General features: G+C 35.7%; 1 protein-coding gene across 1 annotated transcript in view; it reads right to left on the bottom strand.

Moving 5' to 3' along the window:
* The window catches only part of LOC121408327 (low-density lipoprotein receptor-related protein 3-like), a 29,579-nt gene extending 8,280 nt beyond the window's left edge, over positions 1-21,299 (bottom strand). Inside the window, exons 1-8 of the mRNA XM_041599754.1 lie at positions 20,822-21,299; positions 16,329-16,394; positions 14,247-14,394; positions 5,124-5,338; positions 2,511-2,654; positions 1,604-1,968; positions 795-945; positions 62-178 (exon numbers count right to left, since the gene is read on the bottom strand). Of these exons, the coding sequence (XP_041455688.1) occupies positions 62-178; positions 795-945; positions 1,604-1,968; positions 2,511-2,654; positions 5,124-5,338; positions 14,247-14,394; positions 16,329-16,394; positions 20,822-20,837 (1,222 nt within the window). The 5' untranslated portion in view covers positions 20,838-21,299. The remainder of the gene's footprint in view (positions 1-61; positions 179-794; positions 946-1,603; positions 1,969-2,510; positions 2,655-5,123; positions 5,339-14,246; positions 14,395-16,328; positions 16,395-20,821) is intronic.
* Between the last annotated feature and the right edge of the window lie 1,194 nt (positions 21,300-22,493).

Raw genomic sequence — 22,493 nt, 5'->3', positions numbered from 1 at the left:
AAGATTTTCAATGGAGGGAGTTTTGTGCTTTTACATCCTATTCAAGGGATTAGACACTTACTGCATCCTTGCTCATCCTCTCCTTTCAGACACGTCAACTTTCCGTCACATCGTTCATTTTGAGCGTAGCAGTTGGTATCCGTAGCACTACATATACGTTGACCATCAATGCAGTCACCTGTAATAAAATATATATTCAAATATATTGTATTTGCTTTAAATAGCTTAATGAATGCATGGAAATCTGCAGACACACACAAACTATCTAGATTGTCTTCTAACTGCATTCAACAAAAATTAATACCTATGATGTCATTGCCAGATCTCAAATACATTACACATTAGCATTGTAAAATTATTTACCTATAGATGAGCAAAGTTTAAATTTTATTCTTGATTCTGCTGTGATTTATGATCGAAATGATTCAAAACAGGAATTTAAATTGAGTAGAAATCTGAAATAAACTTATTTACATGATGATATATTTTCATAAAGGACTACTGAGATCTTTACCAGAATGAAGCCGAATTTGACAATTTAAAAAAAAATTGAAGCCAAAACCTTGGCCAAAATTTGACAGGGTTTCTTCGTAAAATTTGTTTTTTCTCAAAAAAATTTGCCTTAGCAGGTTTAAGGCCAATATTTCAATACTTTATCCCCAAGCTTGTGCTAAATATCAAATTAAAGCTTATAAAATGGTAAATCAGATTAACTACGTAACAAGTGAAAAAAGAGCATGACTTCTGTCTGCTTTTGACATAACAAGACGCATATAACAAAGTATCCCACTTGCCTTTACTCTGGTAGGTTGCATTAAACCCTGTATTGGTGGAGGTTCCATCTGTTACGAAAGTGACATAGAGACGATTGCCACTTCCCTCTATAACGGTGGGTGGGTAGTGACTACTGGAAGGCTCGTAGCCGTAGTAATAACCAATCACATCCTAAATAGAAGAAAAAATAAAAGCAAATGTCACCTGTTGTGTCCATCCACATCTTTGTATTACAAGGAAAATCCACGCTTAAAAACTAAACAAAAGTAGTTGCCGTCAACACTGATTTGACGATAGTGTGTGAAACAAAGCTTACTTGTCACTATATCATCGAGCATCTAGATCTGGTACAGTTACATAAACTGAACTTTGTGAAATCTTGAAATCTACACTGAAAAATGTTCACACTGAAGATCACCAACACAGATAAGTGCACGTAGGACAGTTGCTTCGAATGTCGGCCCGACGCTTGACCCGAATCCCGTGCATATTTGTTAATTTCTCAGCAATTACACAATTTCTTCCAGAATCCTTTGGCACATATTTTTTATCTACACAAAAAGACACTTTGGTGGTCATTTCATTAGATTCTGTACAAACTCATTTTGAAATCATTACCACAACTGGAATTTATCTTTAAAGTGCTGAGCTCGTAGAAATGAGTGTGATTGCATTCGTAAATTTTGATGCATGGCATACTGCATTAGGCTGCACATTGCCTTTTTTCACTTGACGTGGCAATAAGCAGCCCGACTGAAAGGTATGAGCCAGGCTGAATGAACAAATCTGACTTGATATTGCAGTGAATTGACAGAAATTAAACACTCACTGCCGAAATGGAACCTCCATCATAGACAGTCACGTAGTCACGCCGATAGCCCTGCTCAACGTCAAACGCCACAAACCGCAGTTGGATGATGTTACCCTCGCTAACGATGAGCGTCCAACGGCAATCCAGGTTGTTCTGGTAGTTGCCCGGAAAGTTTGGCGAAGAGAACGAGCCAGACGGAGGGGGCATCTCGTGGACACAGGTGACCTGACATCCTATTTCGTCCTCATTGCCGTAGCAGTCCTTGTTACCGTCGCACTTCTTGTCTTCTGGAAGGCACTGTGACGTGGTGCCATCGTTCTTCAGGCAGTAGATGGTGTGGGGTGGGCAGGTGGGGGTTCCTGTTGCAGGAGATTGTGAGGGTTCTGCAAAGAATGACAATTTTGTTCAGATGTGTGTCAAGTTTCAGGAATTATTCTCTTATAAATTAAAGTCATCAAATGGACAATTCAAAGTATATTCAGATGCAACTGCATATTGATAGACACTTACATGGCATTGTCTTTTTGCCACACCTAAAGCTTAGAGTTAAAAATTGTGTAGGTATCATTTAATACACTAAAATTAAATATGACTTGGAAAGGAGAAATATTCTTTGTTACTTTTAAACTTGGAACATTTGGGGCATTTAAGGAAATAGCGTCATACAAATGGTATCACCTGGGTTGAGTGCAGCACACTGTGGATGAATTCCTTGCTGAAGGAAATTACGCCATGGCTAGGATTTGAACCCATGACCCTCTGTTTCAAAGTCCAGACTCCAGAGACTAATCCACTGGGCCACGACGCTCCAGCGGGATTTCCACGGGATAGACGCAGCTCTGAATTTTTTGTAAGATGTCTTCTAATACTGGGTAGGCACAAGCTTGACACCCCCAATCTAAAATATCACTGTTCTTATTCTTACCTGAATGACAAATATCCACAGCCTCGTCACTATAATCCCCACATTCGTTCATTTGATTGCATACCCACTCCCTAGGTATACATCTGTGGTTCTGACAGAGGAAGTCAGAGTCTACATCAGGACACGACTCCAAATTCTGCTGACCTGTTGACGACAGAAAGAGGGCATGCATTAAGGTATTCAATATGGCAGCAGTGCTGACTTTGAAAATGACTATAGAATAATCATTAAAAAAAATCATTAAAAAAATTTTTCATTGACTCTAAATAACATTTGACCTTGATCATGTGACCGAAGACTTGTGCAAGACTAACAATGATACTTGATTACCCTTATGTCCATTTCATGAACTAGATCTATGAACTTTCTAAGTTATGATGGCAAATCAACAAATACCCCCATCACAGCCAAAGTTCACTAACCTTAATAGTCATGTGACCTGAAACTCACACAGGATGTTCAATGTTACTTGATTACTCTTACAGTGTATGTCCAAGTTTTGTGAACTAGATACAATACTTTCAGAGATATGACATCTAAAAAACTTAACCTGGGTTAAGATTTCGTTTTCATTCCCCCAACATATTCTAGTTTATTGACCCAAAATGACCTTGGTCATGTGACCTTGAACTCAGGCAAGATATCCACTTAGCCAGTAATACATGTACATGTACTTGATGTTTTATGAACTAAGTCCACATACTTTCCAAGTTATGATGACATTTCAAAAACTGAACCTTAGGCTTAGGTTAAGGTTTTGATATTAATTCCCCCAACATGGTCTAAGTTCATTGATCTTGGTCATGTGACCTAAAGTCTGGCAGGATATTCAGCAATACTATATAACCATTATGTCAAAGTTGCAAACTTAACCGTTAATTAGGATCTGATGTTGACTCCGCTGTTGGACAAGTGGCGCCTATAGTCTTGCTCTGCTACATTGCAGGCAAGACAAATATTGTGAGCTCAATAATCAAAACAAAAGTGATGGAATGTTTAACTCCGTCTATTTTAAAACAGTATGTGAATCTAATATAATACTGGAACATAAATGTATATACAGGTACATGTAAATAACGTACCATCAATAACCTTACAAAAATTATATTATCATCTATTATACTAATATTGATATAAATGTACATGTATACATGTACATGTATGTACATGTACAGGTAAATCCTTAAATTTGTAGATGCTTGAAATGTCATTTTCGATGAAAAATAGAAACATCCCTGAGAGCGGATAGTAATGTCATTTATTCAAATTTTCATTAAAATCTGATGGTTGTAAAAAAAAAAATTGATGGCCACTAAACTATTAAAAGGCTTTTAAAAGAATGGAACGTTATTTACATGTAGTATCAGAATACTACAAAGAAAAAATATCCTGAAATTTCAGCTCATTCCAAGTTTGGTAAAAGTTTTCATATCAAAATGAAAAGAAATGCCATATATTTTTTTTTAGATAGAGCAAACGATCAATATTTCTTTTCTGGATTGTCAAATTTATCCAGTAAAACTATCCTCCACTTTAACGACATGTATGTTAGGCCAGAGCATAAAATCTTGTAATGAATCAGGAAAGTGGCATGCACTTCGGGGGAATCTCCAGCACTTGAGGGGATTTCCCAGAACAAAACAACACCAAACATTATTTGCTCAGAATTGTAATTGAATTCTACATGTACATGTAATAATAACATTTGGGACACCTCTGGCAGTCTCGCCTGCATTACGCAATTCGATATAGCCGCAGTGCTGCCTTTGAGAACAGCTAATGAATAATTATTCACAGAAGAAAACACTAAGGACTAAATGCCATAGCCATTGGAAAAGCAGTGCCTATAGTCTCGGTCTGCTATGCAGGTGAGACAAAAATGGGGAAAACAACTGTAGGCTATGTAAACTGGTAGCATTGGTCAAATTCTTGTATTTAACAATGACCAAACCAGACTTAACCTGTTCACTATCTTAGCCTCCCTCTCCTCCCACAAGAAAGAGAACAAAAGTGAAAATTGAAAAACTTTTTTAATGTTTTATGTACAATTGCTAAGATCAGTAAGCATGGAAGGGGTCCAGATGAATAAAGGGGCCTGATAATTAAATATTCTATGCTGTTAACTCCAGGCATACAATGAAAGTGTTACCTCTTCAAAGCATGATGAATCTACATCAGCATTTTAAATCTTATACTGTATGACAAACATGTACACTTTATCATGATTCATGATAACAAATGTTCTTCTCTTGACCAGTACTACATCGTACATGTATTAAGCTTGCTGTAGGTTTTGTGAAGCACTATGTCAGTGATTTCAGCTGGAAAAACAAATGCTTTGGGTCAATAAAATGCAAGGATTTCAGAAGCTTATACCATTTGTCACTGAAATTCACGGATGAATACATGTAGCTTCAAGAAACACTCTCATTGACCCGGTAATGTAAAAGTGGTGATCAATCGCAGCATATATACAGTACATGTACAATGGCCAATCATATGGCAGTACATGTAGCAGGTACATACAGTATTCTTTGACCAATCAAAATCATAAAACCTGCAATTGATTGCATCTTCGTGTCACTGGGCCCTCGTTAAAATCTAAACACCTACTTTTATAATACTTCAGCAGGAAGCCGATCCCGGTTACGCGTTGATCCGATTCAAATCTGATGATGATGGTCTTGCTCCCGGTGGTTGGGTCAGAGATGTACGGAGCAGGGCGGTCATATCCACAGTACTTCCTAGTCTGCTTCTTGTCCTCAATAACAAGATAATCTGAGGAACAGTCACCCCCATCGGTGTCCTCAACCCCAAACACTGTAAAGCTGCAAGAATACAAAAGAGAAAATGAGAAATACATGTAACTAGTTTGAAGGTTTTCTTATAAATACTTTCTTGCACCTTTACACAAATTATATGTACCAGGCCTTAAATTCATATCTTCATACGGCAAAGTTTTTATTTGAAGTGGTGTTTGCAAGAATTCATGTAAATGTACAGGATATAATTTAGTGGCTATCAAGAGCAGATTAGTATTTTTTTCATGATTATTTTTCAAAAACTGACCTGAAAAGGGGAAATTTAAGCACTTTTATTGTGAGCAAGAAGATTTTTTGTCAGAAAACTAATGAAATGATGGATCAAGCTGATTTTTTTTAACAATGACCTGAAAAGGGTCATGAATTAAAAAACCTTTGATTGTAACCCAAAAATAAGATGCCTACATAAGGTCAATTCCAGCGTAACGGACATGACGTTCAGACAATTTTTTGTAATTCAAAAGTTTATACAGTAGAATTAGCAGTCTTCTGATAATTATTGCTAAGCTTATCAGACACATTTATGTATCTGTTACATACACATAAAATTTCAAATCCTTTCGTTGAACAGTTGCGGAGAAATTGCACTCTTTGTTAGCGTAACGGACATGACACGAAATGGACGAAGCATTTTTACCTCCTACTGCTTATCAAAATTCCTGTGAATTCTTAGATTGCATGCACCTAATGTTGGTGTTAATTTAACCTTATGATCATGCTTTATCTATAAAATGGTGTTTAACAACAGTTTTGCAGTGCATTCTGTATTCCTAGCTCAAAATGTAGCGTAACGGACATGACAGTTTCGTCCACTTTTTGTAAGCGAATATAATTATTTTATTACAAGATATGGTACAAGTCTAATTGTTTACATGTTAAGGCTAGAGGTTGGAGACACATATCATAACTGGTAATCTGTAATATCTCCTATTATTTTGCAATTTGAGAGGGGGTCTTTTTGTACAATATTTATAAAACAAAAAAATATTTAAAAAAATTATTTTACACCGGTTAACAACAGTTAATGAGTATTTTCCTGTTACTATCATCCACCACACATAATTAAAGGAGAAAAAGTTGATAGAAAAGATTATTTTTTATTCATGCCTTAATATTTGATAATATACTAGCGTAACGGACATGACACCCTTACGAAATGAACTTCATCAGCACTTCTTAGTTTGAAAATGAAAGAAATATGAATAATGAAAGTAATTATGTAACAGCAAAGTACCTCTACTAACACTCTAAAGAAAAATATGTAGATATTATTAGCAGGTATCATCAATTTAATAGCTATATAGCCTTAGTGATAATTCTATATTGAATACAATGTTTATCATACCACTACTGCACACTGAGACCAAATCTCATTTTTGTGAGAAGAAAACAAAATGTACCAGACGTGTATAAATCCAAGATGAACATATTATGGAATGTATTGTATGATAAAGAACATGTACTAGTATTAATGCCAGTTTTAAGATTACAAAAAATGGTGTTAAAAAGTATTTTGATAAAAATTTAATAGCAGTACCTGGAAACCGGTCTTTCATTATCGATTATGTATGAGTTTAAAGGTAATCGGAATGTTTGTAAATATGCTTCTGAGATTTTTTTTCATTCAAAATAACTATCATCCTGAGTATAATCATCCTTTCATCAAATCTTGGATGTTCTAAATCTTACAATCTTGCTCGCTGACAAATGTGGCTGTATAATTTCGTTACATTGTCCGCGCTGCTTGAGTACAATTGAAGATACATCATTCAAATTGTGATTATGGCTGACCAAAATACTATGATGACATAATTTATTGATGGTGCCACATTCTTTCCACAGCCCCTTTGCTTTGTGATACTGCAAAGAAATGCCACTGTAGATTCATGAATTCAAGCTACATCATGTAACACAGATATCCGAATACAAACTTGTTTTTAAATGTGAGCCCATGCCATCACTGAAGAAGTACATGTAGAGGTTGGTGAAAGTCAGATACTTTGAAGTACATGTTATATCATCAAGGATCATGAATTCACAAGTTGGAGTTTTATCATGCTCCAAACTGTCAGTGCAAAAACCTAAGATAATCAAAAGTTTGTTCAAACACAAATGATGCAGATTGTGATCTGAGTATGTTGCCAGATCTAGCTGCATCTTATCCTAATATTATGTGGCATACCGTTAATTCTCAGAAAAATCCACCAGAACAAGAGCTGAACTTTCATCATTCACCAACTTCTAAAAATAGCTTGAATGACATGCAGATTCTAGGAAATATTACATTCAGCTATCCTCAAACAATTGAGACTGACCTCGGTCTGTGACACTGAGCCTAATATTTTGTTTTTGTGAATGATGCCTTTTGCCATATATACACGTAAGGCGTCATGTCCGTTACGCGAATTGTCATGTCCGTTACGCCATTTTTATGAAAATGAGAAGTGGTAAGGAAAAATGATTGCTACACATGGTAGGCGGTTTAATTCTAACATAGAATCTGAATCTGCAGTACCTTTAGACAAGTTTCCTGTAAGCTGTGAAAACTTTAAGTGAAAAACGTAACGGACATGACACTGATAATGGTAAAGAAATCACACAAATCTGAAGACAGATTTCTCTAAAATTGATGAATGACATAAAATTTAACAATTATTTTCTGTTGATTTAAACATTAATCAATTATTCAAAAGTTAAAAGAGACCTCTGGGACCTTGTTTGCTTTTAGTAGAGACAGGAATGATGAATTGTTTAAAAATAGCCACATTTTTTACATCTTGCAATTTACTAGTCTATTTTTTTGATGATGGAAAAAAATACAAAATTTTATCAATATTGCGATTTATTTATTGGAAATTGAGACTTTATAGATTACTTTTTAAGAAAATTTGACTGCTTAAGTGAAATCTGAAACTTCATTTTTTCTCTTAAGTGAACATTTTCCATGGAATTGCCCATAAGCAAATAAAGAGAGTATGCTGACAAAGCTGATATTCAGACCTGAAAATTGGGACATTTAATTACTTTTGTTCTAATCATGGACAGGGAGGATATGTCATGTATTCTGTGAGTATTAGACTAGTGCCTATACATTCTATGGCCAATTTGCAATGATTTTTTTTTCAGTCTCAGAAATTATGGGTGGGGTGCCAAAATGACACTCCCCCACCCTCATGCCTCTGCATGTACATGAAGGCATACTGGGTAAATACAACTGTACGGTGGATCATGAAATGCTATGAAGATTTAGGTGAAATGTACTCTACATGCTCTACTGTACGTATAATAATACATGTACATGTATGTCAACGTTTATCAAGATAAATATAGTACATGTGACTCTACACATACATTTTGTACATGTATGTACTTACTTTCACTTATTTAATTTCCCTTCCTTCTCCAGATATACATGTATCTTCCACATTCCTTACAGAAAAACAGTAACGATCATGGCTCATATTTCATAAAATATACATGTACACATACATCATACATGTACAGTGCTATGTACAGCAAAGTTTCTCTGATCTCACTACATGAACATGTATACATGATGTAAAGTATACACGTATACATGTACACATACATGTACTGCACATGTACATGTAGATACACATTCTTTGTAAACAATTACGTACACTGTATAAGGGGAAAATCCCTTTTGATCAGAAAGTTACAAGAGCTGTAATAACTCTATGCTGTAACTGTACATTACAACAAGTACGTGTACTTTAATACATGCTTATAACATTTAATATATGTATATACATGTAGGTAAAGAACATACATGTACATGTAGGCCTACATGATGTACATGTATCAGATGATTTCAAACTGTGCAAATTATTTTAATATTTGTAATACTTTGTACATGTACATTGTATTTTAAACATGTACATGTACACGTGTAATACAAGTAATCTTTGAAACTACACAAAGTACATGTTTAATGTGGCTGTACATTTAATCTTGAGTAAAAAATCAAATGGAAATTTCAATTTTCTTGTTTGTATAGTAAGATGTACATGTAGGATGGGGGGGTCGGGTGTCCAAACACTTTAAATTGGTGGATTGCACAAAAATATAAATTCAATTGTGGTAACTTTCTAAAAATTGATGAAACTTTGCTCATTATTTTTTTTCAAATGGCTGTTACAGTAACTATCAATCATCCGGACACACCAACTGGGTGGGTATACATGAAAAAATTATCAAACTATATTGTATCAGTACCGTATACAATGCACATCACAAATCACTCAATGTTTATTATTCCCTTAAGGGGCAAGTACCCTACACCCCAATAAAAATAACTAAACATTACATGTATACATACAGGCTATCGGCTATCCAATTTCAATGGAATTCTGTGCCTTAGCTTGTTTGATCATTTTTTTAAAATCATTTTTGTTGCACATATCAACGTCTAACTTCCTTGAGTATAACTGCCAATAACTTTCAATTTCAATCTTCATGCTGCAATCATTTGTACATGCACACAAAGTAAACTGGCCTACAGTATTACAGTGCTTCAGCTGGCCTTTTGTGAACAATAAAACTGAAATCCTTTCAATACTGACGTTAGTTGTCTTTCTCATGAGTGGCAATACTATTTACTCCCCAATTGTGTACAAGTACAATGCTCATGGCATGACTATGTTTACATGTACATGTAGGGGAGAGTGGGGTAAATAAAGCCCACTTTTTTATAATTCCAATTATATCTTTTTGATTATTATAATGCAGTAGAAACATGATTCAATGTCTACTAGATCTAGAGTAGACCAACATTATCCATTAAAAATGTTAGAACTAATTATTTGCATAGTAATGAGCCATTAAATAATTTTGTCGGGTGACCTTTAATACATGTACATGTGGCCTATTTGCCCCAAAGGAATGGGGCAAATTAGGCTGCCTGATTTAAACATGTTTTTTTATATTGCTGCATTCAAAGTGAAAACAGTTCAGTTGGTTTGATACAGTAGCCCTAAAATCATTAAACATTTTAACAACCATATCTTGAACATTGTAGGGGATAGTGGGGTAAATATGCCACAGGTAAATAAGGCTGCCTGTCGCAATGCACACTGGGCTGCAAGACAACGCTCAGAATCTATGCTAAGGAACTGTCTAATACCCTTTCCATAAACCCATCCTCCAATTAGCCGCCTGAGAGTAATGCGGATAATTCAATAAAAATTGCGTTCATAAACTCCGAAAATAATCCGCACTATTTTTACGAGCGCCCGTCCTGAAAAAGGAGGATAATCGTCATGGCAACCGCACACGCCCCTTCGATGCGGTTGTGTTGGAAAAGGGTGACCTTGTGACCGCACCATGGCAATTTTCCGCATTATTTGGAAATGCGTTCATAAAGTCAAAATCTGGTCCCGATGCTGCTATTATGCGGATAATAGCAGCATCAAAATAATGCGGATAACTCTGGTCCTCCTCTGATTTTACGACCAAATTATGCTGCTATTAGCCGCATAATTGGGTTTATGAAAGGGGTATTAAATACTATTACACAAACAGCAATCCATTTGACACATTCTTGAGCAGTGAGCTAATAACTATTAGGTGGCCTTAATACCCCGTGGCCTCATCTACCTAACCCCACTCTCCCCTACATGAATCAGATGAATGTATATTTTCTACACTACATGTACCTTTAAAAAATATTGGCATACATGTACATGTGATTAAACCATACATGTACTGTGCCTCTAATTCAATTGATCTATCAAAAAAAGTACATCATGCAAAGTTAACCTACAATTTACATGCACATTTGAATTAGAAAATGCATTGTCACTGCTGTGAATTTCCTGGATCTCCTCATCTGTGGCTCTGCATGCAAGGCATACATGTACAGAAAAGTTACTAAATAGTAAATGTGCCTTCCAATGATATCTTTCATGGAATCATTGATTCTGTTTGGCCATTGAGATTTGTTGCAATGGTACATGTACATGTAGTTACAATAATGGCAACTTTCATTCAACGGGATCTTGGTGTGTCGATTAACCCTCATAAAAGTAATTCTGGTCAACATTTTTATTGATACATCTGTACCATAAATTAAAAACCTTGGGACACACTGTGCCATGACTATTTTCTTTCAAGTCTTGCACAACTTTTGAGACCAAATATGTGACCACCGGACCAGGATACATAGTTCCAAAATCACGCATCATTTCACAAGTGCAAGTCAGACTGCCCCCCCCCAAAAAAAAAGGCACCAACATATTGTACAATGTATATCCCACTTCTGGTACATACTTGTACATGTACCTGTACATGCAGGTGAGACAAAATTGTGAAGATAACAGAATATTCTCTATTTCTCATACATGCACTTTATCTTCACCCCAAAAATGAAAAAAAAAAGTTGAGGGGCGTATTAAACTGTACACACTTCCAGCACTGAACTTTGGACTAATACTTCCTTTATACATGTAGGCGGGTACAGACTAAGCAGAGGAAAATGATATAACAACAATAAACACTGATGAGCCTTCAAACTTTTGTTGACAGTCTGCATGCTACTGGATCTTTTATCTTTTGGAGCATGTGACAGGACTCAGAATACTTGTCAAACATACAAGTACAGATCGACAAGCTCATTATGTTAAAGTACAACCATGTAATGTAAATGTATGCATACCAAAGAAACTCTGCAAACTTTGGAGTTGCAATTTTTGGCTTGTTCAGAAATGGTGCAACAGAGCTCGGCAACAAAAAAAGTTAATAGGATATGAGGTTATTATTGCAAACCGGAAAAAAAAATTGCAGAGGCAAGAGACATTCGTTTGGGGAGTGTGGGCAGGGACACGGGGCAAAAACCATAATGCATACCAATCAATGTTTTCTTAGTTTACAAATTAATTTGTCTACATGGTTACATGTACACAGACAAACTCATGACGTCATTTGACACGACTCATGACCGCATGACATCATGATGAATAATTACAATGTATGACATTAAAACTGTATACTTTGAGCACAAAACATTTTATTACAAACACTTATTTTCAAGACTTAATTCAAAACACATAGCATTGTGTCTGAGCACAATGTAAAGTCATAAATGTATTTCGAGCTTTATTCCAAATATGAACCAGGGAAATCAACAAAGCTCAGCACATGTACATGTACATGTAGTACCATTATGTTCACAGTTCCAGTCAAAGTTATTAAATGCTTTCATACAGTGTACATTTACAGTAGCTCTTCAAAAACCAAACATGTACATGTAAATGTCACACTATGCAAACAAGATTGTGATATTAAATGTACATGAAAATATTTTTGAAATCAGCACAAAAAAAAAAAGAAACCGAAGGACTCAATTCTGGTGTGTCACATGGAGTGCACACAAAAAAGCATGAATGGGGCTACACATAACAGTATTGGCTAAACATGGAAAATTATGGTACATGTACAGTATCTATTTAAAAAGATCAGTCCTACTAATTGATCTCTTTATCAGGGGAAGTTCACCCTGACATTTTTGTAGTACTATAGCAGAAAAAATAGTAAAAAATATTGCCGAAGGTTTGATAAAAATCCATCAAAGAATATAAAGAAAAGTTATTCGAATTTCAATTATTTTTAATAAATATGCAAGCAGCTTCCCTACATGTAATACATGCATGTACATGTACATCTCATACATGTACATATATGGTAAAAAAAATAAATGAAATGTCATTTTCTCAGAAAACTGAAAATGGCTTTGACTGTACATTCAGTATATACATTGTAGACAAATCATTTCACACCCATTCCTAACAAGAGTGTCGCTGGTGCGAGCACACACATGTAATACACCTGCCTGTAGCATGGAAAATGGAGTTACATGTACATCATGTAACTCCATTTTCCATGCTACAGGCAGGTGTATTAACTTACATGTACATGTTTTGGTCATGAAAGCAAGAAAAGTGGAAAGTTGCGAGTTGACCTTTGACCATTTGACCTCAAAATCAATAGAAGTCCTGTGATCCATGCTAGTACCATACACACCAAATTATCGCGTTTACAAGGACTTCAGAAATGTAAGATGAAAGTAACCTTAACCTTTGACCTTTACATGTAGACCTCAAAATCAATAGGTTTCCTGGGAGCCATGCTAGTATCTTACACACCAAACTCCAAATTATATGAACCTATGTTAAGTTAAACTGAAGTTTAATATTGCGTTTACAAAGAAAAGTTAATGGACAGCCAGACATCGAGCATAATACCATAAAACAATGAAAGCAATGATAAGTCATCACAAACAATTAAAAAATTGAAATGCATGCATATTATATTAAAGAACAGCTTCTCATTTATGATGGCACAAATCAAAAGCTTTATTATTCTGATAACTTTTTTAATCTTTAATGGTTTTTTCCTCAAACCCTCACCAATATTTTTCATTATATTTTTGCTAGTTTTACAACAAACTTTTCTTCAGGATTATCTTCCCCTTTAATTATATGAAATTACATGTATTTCCCAAATAATGGAAAGGCATGTGAAAGTTCACAGTAACTTTTTCTCTCCCACAACTGTAAATTTCGCTTTGACTGTCACTGTAAACACTACACATTATAGGCCTACCCTTTTCTCACAGGCAAAATTTTCCTCAAATCTCCATACAATAGGGGCTAAATACCAAGTTAGCCCCATCTGAAGGCCACTTGTTAGGGACAACTGAATTTCATTTGAAGACAGGAAGCATTGTCCTTAACAGGAGTTAGGCAAAAAAAATTGGCCCATGTATTAAAAGCAGGACGTGTGAGTAGGAAAACATTTAGTATGGGTTAAGGATAGTCCAGTGTAAACACCCTGTTGTGAAAAAAAGCTATCGATTATTGATGGTCATAAACGTGTAGTAAATTTTAAGTAAGCCTACCTGATAGTCACAACTTCATCCGGGTCATGATAAATACGCCACTTGCACTGGGCACCATTTGGGTACTCATCAGGGTAATTAGGGCTGGTTATCTCCCCTTGCTGCTCACGTCTATCTGGATCGTCCGCTGGACATGCTGCCAAAGGAGCTAACAGACACAAAACGTGCAAATATACAGAAAAAGACATTCTTTAAATCAGCTGAACTGATTACTTATAGATTTAATCAATTTAGAATATTTTCTCAAATTAAGGAGAGGATCAACATGTACATTTTAGTACATTCCCCATTTGCCATTCAGAAATTATTTGAAAAAAACAACAGATTTTGGCCTTGGTGCCCTAAGGTATACCAGCATTTTATCTATATTTCTGTCCAACAAGTTGTCAGATCAAAAGTAAAATTTAACCTTTTGTCACAACGCCATGACCAACGATGACAGAGGTGTGAAAGAAGTGATTTACATCCGGGCATTCAAACCTGCTGTCAATAGAGACTGAGGGCGATACAAGCTTCCGAGTGTCTACGACCCGATTATCGATCGGTACATGTACATCATTTGGTCGAATCACTTCGGTCATTGCTGAAGAAGGCAGCAGTTAGCAGCCAAAAGTTTCAGGGTAACTCTACCGATTTTTTACTTTGTGTTGCGAGCAAAAGTTTAAATTTTCTTTATATTCATCAAACACAGACAAACTTTCATGATGAAGTTCTCAGATCTGACAATTTTTCCTTGATTGTGATTGGTAGAGAGGCACTCTTACTATGATAAATGTTGGATAAAGCGGAGTTTGTTGGATAAAACGTTTGACAAGCCTTTTATGAAATGCTCAGTAGCATTCATTGCCCCCAAAATAACAAATTCTAAGACCTGTATTAAAATGATAGTGCATGTAAAACTCCATACATTTTCATGCCATGGCATACTTGTCTGCAGGCACAGACCCTCATTGAAAACTTTGATCAACAAGTGTGCCTCCACACAAGACTATCAAATACAAATCTTGCTGTTCCAATAGAGCCTTCAGTACACAAGGCATGAGTAGGCTGCACATTCAGACCCTTTTATTTCAAGTAAAGGGTTTGCCCAGCAGACTAATGGCACACCATCAACATTATCATAATGCCATATCATCAACTAACATTTTCATCATCATACTGTCAACATTATCATCATGCCAATATGCCATGTACATGTACCTATCATCATTTTAATCATCAGCATGATCACATCAATATTCTTATAATCATCATCACAATCATCATATTCAGTCCTAATTAATATAACATCATCAAAATACATGTAGTCATCATTATTCTCACGATGATAAAGACTGACAGATCATCTAATTTGATTTCATGACAACATACATTTCTCCATGTAGGTTTAAGGGTGTTTTTTTTTTCTCAATCATTGCAAGGATCACTTGTAAATTATACCCCTTTCATACTGCCCTCTTCATTTTTCACCAGTGAACTTCGCCGGCGAAGTTTTCCGCCTCGCATTCCTCACTTCACCGGCGAAGGAAAAAAATGTATCCTTTCGCACTGACATTTCTTCCCTGGCGAAAGTCAACGGGCGTTTGCAGAAGAAAACGAAAGAAAATTGTAAACATCACTTCTTACCTTTTACAAAAAGGTATCAAAGAAATGAATTACAACATATTTTGAAAGTATTAAGAGAAAAACAAACAATATCACCTTGTTTTTATATTTTAGCGCATTTTATACATGTAAAAAGTGTTTTTAAATAAATATTGTTAGTAAAAAAAAATATGTTCGAGGGTATCTACTTGGCCATAGCATTCAGCTGAGCTTGCTCACGCGCAGAATCTCAGTACAGGGGACTTTGGGAGAGAAAAAAATTGACCTCTGACGTCATTAAACAAGGAGAAGTTCACCGGTTTGCTTACATACTGGCCTTTTCACCGGCGAACTTCTCCACCTCTAGAGGTGGAGAAGTTCACCGGTGAAGTTCTCCTGTGTACCTTTCATACTGGACACTTTCCTCCTCGCTGGTGAACTTTGCCGGTGAAAAGCGCAATATGAAAGGGCTATTATACTTTGTATACATTTCCTTACCTAAGCTGATTGAAAGCACAGATTGTATGAACAATGGAATCACCATCAGAAAAACCAACAGCTGACCTACAGTAAAAGAAAAAAATGATAATTTAAAACATACATTAAAATGAAGAAAAAAAATCAACAAATACAGTAAATATTTATAAATGAAATACTAGGCTCATTTCGGGTACATGTACATGTACACGCCCGGTCAAGTCAGTGCACGTGTAATGAATTCCATGACCATGTACACGGTAGGCAGTAGCATCTGTATAAAACTTGCGTGGGAGTTGTAAAAAAGTGATCAATTATGTACTAGTAATGGAACACAATTCTATTACCATGCTCACAGTCTCACATTATTTTTTAAGTTCTCAGATGCTGCACAAGTTTTAATCACTATAAATTCACTTTCATACCCACCCCTGAAGTTCTGTATTTGCGCAAGAAACCATGGCGCTCACTCCCATTTTTTTAATGAAAGAAATTTGTCTTGAGCCGACCTAGGGCACAGGCAGCGTGCAAAGACTTTAAATACCGGGTAAGATGCAGTGACGTTATTTGCCGCACCTTCGTAGTTCTCGACTACCAGTAGAGGTGCTGGTCAGAAAATTGGGATCATCCCAGTTTACAGGGACTGTCTCAGTTTTCAGAGATTTCTCCACACAAGAAATCTACATGTAGGAAAGTTCATTCACCTATCAAGTAGATGCAAGTATTTATTTCATCCAAGATGCAAGTATTTATTTAATCCAAGTTGGCAGTCAAACTGCCAACTTGGATTAAAAAAATATTTGCATCTGCCGATAGATATCAGGAATCGCAAAATATTTTTTTTATCGATAAATATCATATAAATTGTTTTATGATATTTATCAACCGAAACAAATATTTTACGAATCGTGATTTTTATATTTTTAAAATCTAAGTTGCAGCTCTGCACGCGTGTTACCGCGTGTGTATCTAGGTATCATAACAAAAGAAATCAAAATGGCGGAATAAACAGACAGGGGTATGTTGCACCCACAAATGTAATAACGCCCACAAATGTAATAACGCCCACAAATGTAATAACACTTTACCCACAAATGTAATAACGCCCACAAATGTAATAACACTTTACCCACAAATGTAATAATTTTTGATCGCCCACAAATGTAATAATGACTTTACCCACAAATGTAATAAATTTTAAGGGATTTTTGGCGAATCCGTTCTAAACTAAAATCCTATAGTAATCATATAGCACAAAAGTGCAAAGTCTTTTTTTCAGACCGGGTTAATAAAACATCAAAGTACAAGTCCAAAGTCTTCTTTCCAGACCCGGTTGTTTCAAAAATTATAATATAAATCCAAAGTCTTTTTTCCAGACCCGGTTGTTTAAAAAATTGTGATATAAATCCAAAGTCTTTTTTCCAGACCCGGTTGTTTCAAAAATTATAATATAAATCCAAAGTCTTTTTTCCAGACCCGGTTGTTTAAAAAAATATAATAAAAGTCCAAAGTCTTTTTTTCCAGACCCGGTTGTTTAAAAAATTGTGATATAAATCCAAAGTCTTTTTTCCAGACCCGGTTGTTTAAAAAATTATAATGTAAATCCAAAGTCTTTTCCAGACCCGGTTGTTTAAAAATTATAATATAAACCCAAAGTCTTTTTTCCAGACCAGGTTGTTTCAAGAATTTTAATAAGTGCAAAGTCTTTTTCCTGACCCAGTTATTTCAAAATTTATAATATAAGTCCAAACTAAGATACGATAATGATATTCCTGTGGAAAAAAATGGAATCGAGCTTAGTCTTTTCTCCAGACCCAGATAATTAAAACTGGTGGAATAAATGTCTTTGTTGTTGTTTTAACTTATACGGTGTATATTGTGAATATATGCACTAAGAGTAAATTGAGAATCAAGCGTAGTCTTTTCTCCAGACCCGGTTACCTGTTATTTAAACATTATGAATAACAGTTTAAAAACAGTATAAAGACCCCATAATCTTATTAATGCTGGATATATAGCGTAGTCTTTCATCCCATTTTTTCTTAAAAACGCTAATAGAAAAGAATTTTAAAAAATCCAAGTTTAAGACCAAACAAACCTTCAACCTAAGAACCTGTTTTAAAAGAGGTTTAGAGTGTTGTCTTTATTCCAGACCTAAAACAGTTACGAAAAAAAAATCTTCTAACATAAGACCTTATATTCTTATTCTCGTGGAATAACACGAGTTTTAAAACGTACTCTTTCCTCCAGACCCGGCTATTAAAAAAAAGTAACTGAAAAACTTCGAATCTAAGACCAAATTTCCAAAGTTTCACCCAGTAAAAATATGTCTTTTTTAAAAATAATACTACTACCCCTACAAAACATTGTAATAACGCGTGGGTAAAGCAGACATCCTTTCTCCAGACTTGGTTACTATTTGAAAAATAAAATAGTTTTTACAAATATTCTAAAACGAATATCCAATAATCTAATTACTGTGGAACAACATGAAGACCGATTATCGAAGATCGACTTTCCTCCAGACATAATTATTTCAGGAATAAAAAATCAATAAAACTCAACCCCCAACAACGAATCTAAGAACCAACAATCCTCCAAATTAAGACCATGCATGTAGAAAAGCACACGTTTAGAGCGTTGTCTTTATTCCAGACCCGGTGATTTAAAAATGATTTAAGCAATCCTAAAAACAAAAGACTCAAATTCTTATTCTTGTGGAATAATACGAGTATTATGCTTAGTCTTTCGTCTGGACCCGGTTATTTAAAAGATAAAGAAATATTGAAAAAATTGACAGCTGAGACCAATCTTCAAAATTAAACCCACTTAAAATGCTTGGGCTTAGAGTGTTGTCTTTACCCCTCACCGACGTATATTATAACTTTTGAAACGACCGGGTCTGAAAAAAAAAAGACTTTGGACTTGCATTATAATTTTTGAATTAACCGGGTCTGGAAAAAAGACTTTGGACGTATATTATAATTTTGAAACAACCGGATCCGGTAAAAAGACTTTGGACGTATATTATAATTTTGAAAAACCGGGTCTGGAAAAAGACTTGGACTTGTACTGTAATATTTCATTAACCGGGTCTGGAAAAAAGACTTTGAACTTTTGTGCTATATGAACGCATTACTATAGGACATTAGTTTAGAACGAATTCGCCAAAAATCACTTCAAATTTATTACATTTGTAGGTAAAGTCATTATTACATTTGTGGGTAAAGTGCATTATTACATTTGTGGGTAAAGTGTTATTACATTTGTGGGCGTTATTACATTTGTGGGTAAAGTGTTATTACATTTGTGGGCGATCAAAAATTATTACATTTGTGGGTAAAGTGTTATTACATTTGTGGGCGTTATTACATTTGTGGGTAAAGTGTTATTACATTTGTGGGCGTTATTACATTTGTGGGCGATTATTACATTTGTGGGTGTAACAGGGTAAGTGAACGCTCTTGCTCTTAACTTCTTTCAATTTTACGACTATTTATTTAATGAAAAGTAAGAAAAATGTAATTAAATGGGGGTAAACATAAAAATGTAATTAAATGGGGGTAAACATAAAACTTGCCCATGTACATAACTTTGGGCGAAAAACTATAACTAAAATTGGTGATTTAGGTCTAGGTTCACCATGGGTAATCCTGTCCTACACGCAAAGGCATGTACGGTGAATCCAGGCGTTAGTCACTTGTTCACTGCTACCACCCTGTCTGTGGTGAATCTACAGGTACATGTAGGACTATGGTATGCCAATGTTGTACAGAGCACGCACTTCAAAAAATCATTAAACTATCACTTTTGTGACCAAAATTACTAATTTTCATACAGTTGCAATTTATTTTTCATTAGTAACTTGGGAATAATTTTTGTATTCACCAGAGCGCTCAAAAACTTGAATTTTGGGGATATTTTTGTGTACGCCCTCTATTGGTGGAAAGTAATATGGCAAGAAAATTTTCATTTTTTGATCTCTATTTTTAATTAAGAAAAAAATGATTTAAAGAATCAAATTTAAATAAGAGCCAAGTAGTATGAGTAATAGGTGTAATGAAAACTGTCAGTGTAAAAAAATCAAGCATTTGTCCCAAAGAAAAAGAGAAAATAAGCCAAACATTGCCACACTTATTTTACCACACATGGAGATATAACTGAGAACAAGGTTATATTATAACCTTGTTCATTGAATGAGTGGCGTTAGTGGGGAGTGAGTACGTACAGTATATAACTTTCACTCCCCACAGCGCCCCAGGCCAGGCTAAGTACACGTACATGTACCTGTATTGTGTATTATAAAGACGCCTCTTCGCCATTAATTTATTTGAAGTTTACTCTGATCCTAAATGTAATTCAAGTCTCACTCATCTATATCGTGCAGAGAAAATTTGCCAATTTTTTTAGCCTGGCTTGATAAACAGGCAAGTCTTCTTTAGCATGAAGACCTCTTTAATACTAGTCTTATCAAGATTTAATCCAACTGCAAAAAAAATCTAACAAATCCTTGCCTGTTAAATGGAGCATGTTTGCCGAAACTTGACTGCGAGTGTGAGCTGAGAAATGAATCAAAGTCCAAAGAAACAGCTTTGTTTACTGTTCCGAATTTGTTGTTGCCTGTTGATGATGTACCAGTCCGTGCTGGTACGCATATTCTACATGCACCGGCACTGGTACTGCCTACAACGATACAGCTCCGATCCAAACACGGGGCGTCACGCGGGAGTTGAATTGCTGCAGTTGCCTGACGTGACGAGTGACGGTGGCCCGACGATGACGTTTTCGAGTAGAAATTCGCTGCCGAAAATCATCAAGGAAGGAAATTATTTACTCAAATTAACTTGTCTTCGTGGCAAATAAAACCATCCAGATGTACTTGGTGACCAGTTATGAAATAATAAGAACACAAAATCAACAAAACAAGGCGCTGATCACGAATGTTATTACAAAATCATCTTCCGTGTTTCTTTCTTTCATCTGCATTAACGAACGTAGAGGGCGCCACACCGCTAACAGAGAAAACGTGAATGAATGGTCTGAGGCAACATGGAAAGTCTGGGGTTCGATCCCCGGCCGCTGCACCTATGCCCGTCACGGTGAGCAAGGCCTTTAATCAACAACACTCTTTTATCCTGCTTTCAAATAAATGGAAATGCTATATGTATTATTAGTATCTAGGTGTACATTTTTTTAAAATTATCTTCAATGGGTATTCACGGGTATTCTTACTAGAAGCATTCGTATATTCGATAAAAAAAGGGAATCTCGATGTTCAATGTGAACTTTTAAGACGGATTGAATTATGATTATTGTTCAAATTGGATTAAAGGAAGATTACAACAACCCTCAGTCCCTGGGGCACTTCGTATAATCGCAGTGCGGGTGCGTGCCGCCCCAAGGGACCTTTCCTTCCTTTTCACATGTTTCATGCCTTGCCAGCAGTTCAAAAATTATGATATATATTTTATATATTTATAATTTTTATGATAAATAATTTCCGTCATTTTCACCTTTCTTGACCGACCGACCGACCCATTCTCCCCCGTTCCTAAAAGTTTGGCCCATAGAGATATATATATCTCTATGGTCTGGGCCCACCGGCCGACGGATACAAAACGTATTCATAGAGGACACAGCGGACAAGCACAATTTCGCGGGTGGCTCCATCTGTTTTCATCCGCTCCATATAACAAAAAAATTGCGAAAATAACGAACGTGGGTAGTATTTAGCGCGGATGTTAAAAGGTTGTTCATCGGAATCTTTGCGGATGAAAATGGATGGCAGCTCCAAAGGGGTAACCGGGGGTTTTGAATACTTTATTTACGAGATTTACCATGCAGGCGCGTATCCAGGATTTTGCACCACGGGGGCCCAACCTAATTTTGACGCCCCTTTGAACTTTTCGGAAAATGCCCCCCCCCCTCCGCCAGGCAATCATAGGTGCCTTAAATGAATGTTGGATTTCTTATTTTATAATCACGTGAAAAGAGGCAATCGAAGACCACTTTTTTATGTCTTCATAAAAAAAAATTATATCCACGAATATGTTGTAATACCACTTTTTGAAAAGAATAAATGCGACCAGAAAGCATAGAATCTTGAGCAATTTGGAATATCAATTTTTTTGTTTAACTTGTCATCAGAATAGTATGCCTAACTAAAATTATGTGTGCGGGAGCTGT

The sequence above is a fragment of the Lytechinus variegatus genome, chromosome 2, assembly GCF_018143015.1.
Source record: "Lytechinus variegatus isolate NC3 chromosome 2, Lvar_3.0, whole genome shotgun sequence".
NCBI lineage: Eukaryota > Metazoa > Echinodermata > Echinoidea > Temnopleuroida > Toxopneustidae > Lytechinus > Lytechinus variegatus.
Note: the sequence above shows the minus strand (reverse complement) of the source record. Positions and strands in the feature narration are given on the sequence as shown.